The 10,351-nt window shown below is 39.6% G+C and overlaps 1 protein-coding gene across 1 annotated transcript in view; it reads left to right on the plus strand.

Moving 5' to 3' along the window:
- The window catches only part of TMEM129 (transmembrane protein 129, E3 ubiquitin protein ligase), a gene marked incomplete at its 5' end in the record, with an annotated part of 6,897 nt that extends 1,556 nt beyond the window's left edge, over positions 1-5,341 (plus strand). The window contains 2 exons of the mRNA XM_009081633.1: positions 1,948-2,107; positions 4,717-5,341. Of these exons, the coding sequence (XP_009079881.1) occupies positions 1,948-2,107; positions 4,717-4,965 (409 nt within the window). The remainder of the gene's footprint in view (positions 1-1,947; positions 2,108-4,716) is intronic.
- Positions 5,342-10,351: the final 5,010 nt, after the last annotated feature.

Below are 10,351 nucleotides of genomic sequence, written 5' to 3' on the forward strand. Positions count from 1 at the left end.
AAATTTTGAGTGAGGAGAAATAGTTATTTGTCTAAAACTGACTGTTGTTCACTCATTATTTCATTTATTTCCTTCTGCTTAAGGCTCATAATTTTGTTACTGCTCAGAAGAGTTCTCATTAAGCTACTGCAAGCCAACTGCCCTTAAAGCAAGAAAGTAATTTTGGTCCATTTCTAATTTATGTGTTCTCATAACAGTAAATGATAGCACGTTGGGGCATGTTTTGCAAGGGCCCAGTCTGGGGTTTTTTCAGCAGTCTCTGTGTAGCTAGCAAAAGTACAAGTTCTGCAGAAACCTCTAACACTGAGTAGGAAGGGTGCTAAAGTCTTTGTTGTCTTTGTGTCATTAAAAGGAGTACACAAAGCCATGTTAGGGCTCATAAAACTATATATTTGAAGAGGCATGTAAGTGTCTTTTTGCTGTAGATTTGTATGCCAGCAGCATTTATTTACTAGGTAATTAAAAGTAGGCAGATCACCAGACGTGTAGGTGTGCAGTGGGGCAAGCATGAGGAAGGCATAGAGGTGATTGTGTTAGAGATCCAGGTAAGCAGAGCTCAGAATAAGAGGTTAGTTAAGGTAAGTGTGACAATCCCAAGAGAAGAGACTTTTGTAGACGCTGTGAGAGTGGTGACCAAATGAGTATTAAACAACTAATGATTTTCTTCTGTAAGTGCTTCTGTGCCAGAGTGGTAAAGCTACATCCCCACTGTGAGAAAATCATGACTTCTCTGACAATTCCTTTCAGGGGGAAAAAAAATCTTAACACCCAAACTTTTTGTGGTTAAACAAAATAGCATTAAGAATGGTGTATGAAAGCACTTCTAATACAATGTCAGAAATAGTAAATACTTGCTAGAGTGTAGGAGAATCATATAGTATCATTGTATATGTCCAGAATCAGATATAGTGGGATGTTTCTGAAAGAAAGATGCTTTTGTGCAGGTGGACCACATTTCCCTGAATGTTCAAGCTGATTTGTTCAGAAAGGTCTCTGTTGTTTGCATGGATAACGTGTGAACAAATGACATTATCCTATAGTAGTTAAAACAATGGAGTTAAAGTGAAGCCAGTGGTGCATTGTGCTGGGCTCTGGGAACCCAGTGAGTGGTAGGAAGGACCAGGGCAATGTTTCCAGGACTTCTCCATGAAAACTGTTTAAGGAGTCGAAGCATTCAGCTGGGGAGTTCTAATGCTACAGTTCAGAACTGGAACAGTAAAAAGTCATAACAACAGTGATGTATCACTGCAGGAGCTGTGCAACGTCTCAAATGTCACTTGAGTTCTGTGGGCATCACTTAAATTTACTTTAGCAGAAGCAGTGAGTGTGAAACAGCTGGTTACAGCCTTAAATCAGCAGCAGTTTATAACCTTTGTGAAATTTCTGGGTTTATCTAAAGTTGTATCATAAAATCACAGAACTTGATAGACTGACATTCTTCTGATACTGATACTGATACATTGTACTATGTACCTTGTCATGCATGCCATGTGATGTAACTAATTGCTGTCCTTAGGAGTTTATAAACTAGAATTTAGATATGCCTGACTAAATAGGCATTAAAAATGTGGACAGAAATTGTCCATGCAGTATGTTACAGTTAATACAGGATTTATATACCTGTGCTGCTTTTGTTCATGCTGATTACTTCAAAAGCCTTCCTTTATTGTTGTATGATGTTTTAGCTGATCTCTGACGTATCCTGCTGGCAGTCTTACACAGATACAGATGAGGACAGCATGTTCTGTTGGCTAAGCTGTGTCAAACCCAATAACTAAACAACAAAGGAAAACACAATTCTCACTGTGTATTTATTCTGACTAGTATGTACCAGCCTAAATAGCTTTTCTGTGGAGTCATTTCCCTGATGTTGACCTCTAAAATGTACTATCAAGGTATTTGATTGGATTATCAAGATGACATTTTGTTCCATCTTTTCTTCTTCAGGTTGAACTCCACAGAGTATGGAGAGCTCCGAGAAAAGCTCCGTGCACCTATCAGCAATGCAGCTAATGTTGTGATCCATCAAAGCCTTAGTGATTTATTTTTAGAAACCTTTACATCTCTGGTGGAAATTAACCAGACATATCGTGTTCCAAGCACTCAGGTGAGACTTTCTATCTGTGTGAGACTGCAATAATTATACTTTTCAGTATAAGTGAGTGTGTGATTACTGTGTAATTGATAAATGTTTACTTAGGGCTGTCTCAGGTGAATTATTGAGAGAAGTCATTGTTGTGGGGTTAACCAAAAGGTTTTATTAAAAATATGTATTAAATGATGATTAAATTATAATTTAAAATGAGGATTATTAATCACTAATCACGTAATTAAACAGTAATCAATCAGTAATTAAATGGCAATCAAACAGCAGTCAAACACTCTACTACTTACTACACTTGTAATAATTAAGCTAGCATGCATACAGTATGCTTTAGATCGAGCATAAACTGTCACTTACCTTGCTGTAGATAACAGATAGCAGGTAAGGGATGTCTCAACCTTCTCTACCTCGAGAGGTAACCCTGAGAGGTGTCCTACCTAACTGAGGAATCACCACCATGCAGCCCACTGCCCTGCAGGAGAGCTAAATGGGCTCTGGGGGCTGCAGATACTTAGAGCATAAAGTGAGTGACGAGTGATCAAACCCCCCTTTGCTGTGGGTGTGCAGCCCTAGGATTTAGAGTTTCATCTAGTTAGCTCCTGGGAAGACATGGCCTAGATTACTTAACTTGCTGAGAAGATACAGCCTAGCACAATTTCTTAAGGTCTGCATGGCTGGGCTGACTCCAGTCAGGTCTCCTTGTTGCTGATGCCAGAGCCAAAGTGCTGTTTGCTCAGTCAGGGCAGGTGCAGCCCTCACGAGGGCTTATCTGTCATAATTGTAGTTCTGGCTGCTGCTTCTGTTCCTTCTCTAAGGAGATGAACTGTAATTGTCAGCATTACGTTTTTGAGACATGAGAAATAACAGTGAAATAAAGTCCCCTGTAATAATTTCCATAGAAATATTACTTGAAAACATTTGGAAATAATGATGTTGCACTTCCAGAAAGTTTCTGGGGAGTTAGAGTCACAGCTGTTGTTGTTGTTCTTTAGGCAGTTGGCTCCATTACAGCTTGCTTTTCTAGACAGCCAGGTTTTGCTGGATCTTCTGCTGAAATAAATGAACTATTCTTAATTGAGGCTGGCTTTGATTGTAAATAACACCTAAGAGTCCTAACATCAGTAATACTTGCAGAGACCTGGTCATTACAGTTCTTGTGCAGCCATCGGAAGTGTGACTAGAGCACTGTCCAGTGTACAGAGGGGACTAATTAAACCAGATCTGGTGACTCACAGTGAGTCTGTGTCCAATATTTCAGCTAATGGAGTGAGTACTTGGTATCTTTGATAACGTTGTGCAGCTTATATGGTGTGTTCATTGTATAGTTCCATGAACTAGCCAAAATAAAACTGCATCAGATATGTCTGCAGATCATGTGGTTATGTGTTCTGATTGCAGTGCCAGCGTGTAGTGAAAAGAGATGTTCAAAATAAAGAGAAAATATTAGAGAGAGAATTGCTTTCTTGTTTAATTTGTAGCTGAGGTGCTGAACTTTGGTTTGACATTGAGTGATAAATGACATCACAAATTATGATCAGGGCATTAAAAACACAACATGGAATTTTTCCTTTTTCTGAAGTTCCATGATTAAGTTGAAAAAGTTAGTTAATCTTTCTATGCTAGAGTTTTTCCTGCCTTAAGATTAGCCCTAATGTCACAGTTTAAAGCTGATGAAAGAAGCAGTCCTGCTTCCTGCACACTCCTCGTCCCCCTGTTGAAACAAGACTTTGTGGTGAACCTGTTTGTGGGAAACTGTCGAGGTGAAAAGAGGTGAAGCAAGGTGGATCTGCTCCACAGTCAATCTGCCAGCGTGGCTGAGCAGACACTTGAGCTGGCAAGGGAAGAGAGACCACAGAACAGAGCTGCTTTTTGTTACACCAGTAGCAGCATGAACATGATCCTGGTCTCTCTGCCTCTTCAGCCTGTTCTCTTTTGAACTTTGTCACGTTCTTGGGCAGCTGGAAGGCTCATCATGGCAAGGTGATGTCTCTATATGCAACTGCAAGTTCATGGGCTTAATTAACTGTGGGGAGATATTAATTATTCCAACATTATCCAAGAAGAATTAAGTTTCTGGTCCCTCAAGATGAGTGCCCTTGTGTTCAGTGCAGCCCTGGTTTCCTCTTTTATGTATCTTACTTACAAAGATGGAAGATGGGAACAGGCATTTGCTGTAATAAGTGGTAAGAACTGTTTGCTTGGTTTGTTTTCCTTGCTTTATATTGGTATGTTTTTTGAAAAAGAGTGTGTCTGAAAAGTAAAGATTGCCTTGCTTGATTACCTTGCTCTGGCTGCTATGTTCTGGAAAAAGGTGGAGAGAAATAATGTTTATTTTCAATCCTTTTTGTTTAACCAGTCTCACACAGAATTTTTGTTTAATCAGTCTCACTCAGCAGTTCTGAGTTTTCTGTTTAAAGAGAAACTTTGTTCTCGTTCATTAGAGTGTGTTCTAACAAAACAGGACTCTGGAGATTGAAACCATTTGGTATCTTTCGGTGGGGCAGCTCTTCCTTGATCATTCTGCCACAGATAATTTTCTGAAAGCCTTTGAAGAGCAATCACAAAACCCCTTGTACGCCCTTCATAATTTTGATGTTTCTCTCCTCCTTTAGGAGCTGGAGCCATGCATAGGGTGCATGCAGACTATTGCTAACATCAAGCTGGTCAAGAGCTGCCAGGAGCCAAATGAAGGGGAGTGCCAGCAGTGCTACTGTCGCCCCATGTGGTGCCTCACCTGCATGGGCAAATGGTTTGCCGGCAGACAAGACCAGCAGCACCCAGAGACCTGGCTGTCGAGCCAAGTGCCTTGTCCGACTTGCAGAGCCAAATTTTGCATTTTAGATGTTTGCCTAATACGGTGAATAGTACTTGTGTATGTTTTAACTTTTTTAATGTATTTCATAGTGGGTTTGGTTAAAAGCCCCTACTAGATTTGTTTCTGAGACTTCTACGAGGGTGCAGACACCAAAGCTTTCTTCTACAGTGTTGAAAACAGATGTAAGTATTTTCAGTTCCTCTCCACTGTTACCTATATCTTTGGTTTATATTCACCTGATGTCAGTTTCTGGATTTTTAAATTTTTTTAAACCCATTTTTTGCTTTCTTATGTCTTAGATGGAATGAGGTTCTCTTTCTATATTTGCAGTACCATTCTCTTTGCAAGTTTTGACGTAGGTTAAATTCTTTACATTTTTAAATTTAGCTTGGGTTTTGATTCTTTAATAAAGGGCTAACTGAGAAAATTACTTTGATTAGAATTCATTGATACTTCTGTTGTTCTTTAATTTATTTGTAAAGTTTTTAGTAATCTTTGCAAATATTTACTGAAGAAGTGTACCAGTTGTGTTCCTTCTGATGGTCCAACCCACTCATGAAGGGGATTGGTTTCTGTAGGCCAAGAAATTTAATCCCTGAAGATTTACAACTCCCACGGGAACCTTTATTTCCATTGATTTGCCTCTAGCATACCTTTCAATGGATGTGTTTTATTTCAAACAACAGAAGGATTTGGGAACATAACCCATTTACCTACGCTGCTAATGCTATGCATTGTTCAATCTGTTGGTTTTCAGGAGCTGCATTGCTTTGAGTTTCAATGCTCTTTAAGTGATGGACTTTTCTTTTTATGTTTGAGGGGAGTGCAGCAAACATCTGAGCTTTAATTTGTAAGTTAAAGCATTTTCTATACACTTAAGAGAAAAGTGCTTAGTGTTCTAGCTGTCCATCACACCCTTCCATGAACATCTGGAATACTGCTAGGTCGAAAGCCTTGAGTTGCTAGAGAATGTGAGAGTTCTTACACTGATCTGTGCATGGCAGGGGCAGCAGGTGTTTGCTGGCTTGGGTTATCTGTCTTCTTAGGAGGGTAGTAACCTCAGACAGACAGGTGGGTCAAATAGAGACAGGAATACTTCAATGCTTTGGTCTAGGGGAATAAAAGCTTTGAGCAGGAATAGGTGACAGGTTGTAAAAACAGTACAAGTACTGAAAGCACAACCATGAAACATTTTATGAGTCTCAGCTGAACTACAGTCTGCATGGTGAATGCATCAAACTACACTTTGAGCCAGTCAGAAAATAGTTACAAATGTGGTTGCAAGCCATAATTTAGAGAGGGGTAAGGAATTGAGGACAGGTTTGACAGCATCACTTGAGAAGTAACATACACTGTGGGTGTTGGGGTTTTTTTTGTTTGGATTTTTTTAATAATATGCACTTTAAAAAGTCCAACTGTTTGGGTTTAAGGTCACTAATTGCTTCACCATATCTCAGTTGCTACATATACAACATCTACTATGCAATTGTCTAAACTACCTATTAATAATGGTGGGTTTTGATTTTCATTATCTGTTGGTTTAGATTATATAGAGTGAAAATTTGCCACTGAGACTGGTCATATGGAATTGTCTCTCTTTGCCAAAGAGATCTTAAGTGTCATGTCCCTCTTCATTGGACAGGACTGAGTTCCTTAGTTTTACACAGATTTTGTGACAAGTCTGAAAATTAATTAAAAAATCAAGGGGCTGATTGGTGATTGAATTTAAAATATTTTCCAGTAGTTCTGTGGGAAAGTTATTTGGAAGTTTAAAATGGTCTTTGCAGGATTTTTTTAACCTTTGGAAAATTCTTACAGGGGCAGGTGGTGTCATCTGACATGCTCCCATCACTACACATCAGCATTTACAAATAAGCATTTTGTAACTTTTACTTCTGGAAAAGTTTACATAATGTGGCACAGATAGAAGAGTGTGCTGCCTGAAACAAGTGCAGAAGAGAGGATAGGATTTGGAGCTCTGGTTTTGCCACTGACAGTCATTCAATTCCTACAGCTCTCTTCCTGTTTCGAATAAAAATATTTATTGTAAAGATAATGTGAAGCAAAAATTGTAAAAGCCTTGAGAAACTTACCTAATAGATACATGTAGCTGCAGATGATTTTATAGATGAAAACCAGTAGTATCTCATGTAGTAAGAGCTTAGACTCCCAATTGCTTGTGCATTGGAGCTGTTCCTTACAGAAATCTACTCTGAATTGACTGAAAGTTTTCATTTCAGTGGAACTTTGCTTTTATTCATCTTGGCTCTTTTGCCAATATAACAGTATGGTGACATAAGAGTCATAAATGTGTGATACTCTTGCATCTTTCAATGCTCTATCCACAGAAGTGCCTCTTAGAAAACTAAGTAATAATTACCAAAATTATGATTTATGTTAATAATAGTGCCTGTCTTAAATTCATTGAAACAAGCATTATTTCCCAAGTTTAAATTCTCAAAATAATCTGACATGTGTCCAAAGTTTGTGAGCTTAAAGGCTGTGTTAGAGAAACAACTTGTTAAAAGTCCTTATGACATGTCCTTAGTGACAGTAGAAACTGTGACCTCGCCCTGCACAGTTATGTGATACGTGTGTGATAACCACTGAACATGAAAATAGGCATTTGTCTTCATGATAGCTTCAGGTCACCATCCAAAGAGCTACCTGCACATATAGGGCTGTTCCTAGAGGAGATTCTCTCTGCAGTAAAGAAAACAACACTGCCTGCCACACAATCCTGATATATTTCTTAAATATGAAGATAGGGTTTAGAATTGGTCTTTTTACAGCATTTTTGTTAATACAAAAAAAGAACCAAGCAATGTGATGAGCTAAAATATTTACTGAAAGATTTTTCTTACTGTGTGTAAATCACTATTAGTGATTTGGTGTTGCATTTCCAGCTGTATTTACACTCTTCCACATCATTGACTTGATGAACTTGGTTGGACTTGATCTCAATGGTCTTTTCCAGCCTGAATGATTCTGTGACTTGTGAGTGGGCAATGTTAGTAATCTGGAGTATATTATATAAATGTGATGTCACTAAACTAAAGACAGTCGATCTGTGGGTGCACAGTTGTCAGTATAAATATCCCATACGAGTGTATACATGTGTAGCCCAAATTTCCCTGTATGCTGCAGCTCAACAGGTGTTTCTCAAAACATGGGCTCTGGCTATGTTATTTATTTCTACAACTGTGTTGTTTCTGTAATTGTAGCATTCCAGAAAATATTGAGAAAATGCGATATCTGTTGATTTTTTAGGTCAAGATGGTTTGCTAACCCAAAAAAGACATTTTTTTCCAAGCAGGATACTTTTTGAATCCATTATATGAATGCTTGTTTTTTACCACGAGGCTTGACATAACTTGAAACCAAAATACCACGTTATTACATGATCTCCTCAGTATGAGAGTTTTTATTGCATTGAAACTGGACGAATTTGCCCAGGGAAGCTGTGGATTCCCCATCCCTGGAAGTGCTCAAGACCAGCTTGGATGGGTCTCTGAGCAACCTGGTGTAGTGAAAGGTGTCCCTGCCCATGGCAGGGGGTTGGAACTAGATGATCTCTTAAGATTCCAACCCAAACCATTCTATGGCTTTATGAAACTTGTTACACTGCAGCTAAGTACCATTCCAGTCAGGATAAACCTCATTAAGACATAACTGACTGAAGTTCTGAGTGCCATTTCTTAAGAAATGCTTGTTGACTTTGAGCTGTTTAAGGAGTTGAGATAGAAATATTCAAGCTCTTACGTGCATTACAAGACATTTTCTTCCAAAGACATAATACAGAGTTTCTTATTTGTGGTTTGAAGGGTTTTTTCATAGTAATTTTACCTGTTTTAAAATGGACAGTATTATTTGGATAGCCTTTAAGGAAAAGGCTTAATGAATACATGCAGTTAATCTTAAAACTCTTTGAAGAGCTGAATAAAAATACTGTTGGTTTTATGTAAGACTTCTGTTTTCATTTTAAAGCTGTGTTTACCAGGTAAAACTTTACATGGGTGGAAATGTGTCTGACTTATCTGTAGACAATGTTTTATCTGAGAACATGTGAATACAAAGGGGGCTTAAATTCTCCTGAAGGTGTACATGGAAAGTCCTTTTTGGATAGATTTTCCTACTGTAAACTGAATGCAGAGGATTCCAGATACGAAAGAAAATGCATGGAATTTATGTATGTGTCTCAGGAAAAAAATCCGCATACTTTTCATAACAGAGTGGAAGGAACAATGCTTGATGTCGTGAAAGCAGCAGCGGTGATGACTAGAAATTTGTCTTTCTGTATGCGCTGGCATACAGATATGATGTCCCGAATAAAACAGTTTTGGGGCTTTTTTTGGTTAGATATGTTACCAAGCACAGGCAATATAGAATGTAGTGTTTTCCTGTAGCAGTGGACCTGTTGGAGTGAGTCCAGAGAAGGCCACGAAGAGGATCAGAAAGCTGAAGCACCTCTGCTGTGAAGACAGGCTGAGACAGTTGGGGTTGTTCAGACTGGAGAAGGCTTCAATAACACAGCTCCGAGGACCTTATAACAGCTCCAAGTACCTGAAGGGCTACAGGAGCTGGAGAAGGACTTTTGACAAGAGCATGGAGTGATGGACAAGGAGGAATGGATTTAAACTGACAAGAGGGGAGGTTTAGATTGGATATTTAGATTGGATATAAGGAGAAATTCTTCAATGTGCGGGTGGTGAGGCATTGGAAGAGGTTGCCCAGAGAAGCTGTGGATGCCACATCCCTCTAAGTGTTCCAGGCCAGGTTGGATGGGAGTTGGAGCAAGCTGTGGTCTGGAGGAAACTGTCCCTGTCCATGCCAGGGGGATGGGGCTAGAAGATCTGTAAGGCTCATTCCTAGATTGGATATAAGGAGAAATTCTTCAATGTGCGGGTGGTGAGGCATTGGAAGAGGTTGCCCAGAGAAGCTGTGGATGCCACATCCCTCTAAGTGTTCCAGGCCAGGTTGGATGGGAGTTGGAGCAAGCTGTGGTCTGGAGGAAACTGTCCCTGTCCATGCCAGGGGGATGGGGCTAGAAGATCTGTAAGGCTCATTCCAACCCCTAAAATTCTACGATCTTTGCACCTGTTCCCTGCTGCCCTCTCCCCACTCACGTGCACACACACACATACGCCGATACACACAGACACACACTGATGCACACACACAGACACACACACACACAGAGCAAACAAGTCCCCTTCCCCTCCCCCTCCAGTAAATACACGTCTGGCCCCTGCTTCGGTTTGTTTTGTAGTGGCTGAAAAATAATCATCTCGGGGCCAGCAGCTCGCCAATAAATAAAGCTTTGTAAAAATCAAAACCCGGAGTAACATTTGTCGTTTTAACCATCCTGTACTTAACATTGCGTCTCCATCACTCACACACTCTCACACACTCTCACACTCACACTCACTCTC

This window comes from Acanthisitta chloris, unplaced genomic scaffold (genome assembly GCF_000695815.1).
Source record: "Acanthisitta chloris isolate BGI_N310 unplaced genomic scaffold, ASM69581v1 scaffold16499, whole genome shotgun sequence".
Lineage (NCBI taxonomy): Eukaryota > Metazoa > Chordata > Aves > Passeriformes > Acanthisittidae > Acanthisitta > Acanthisitta chloris.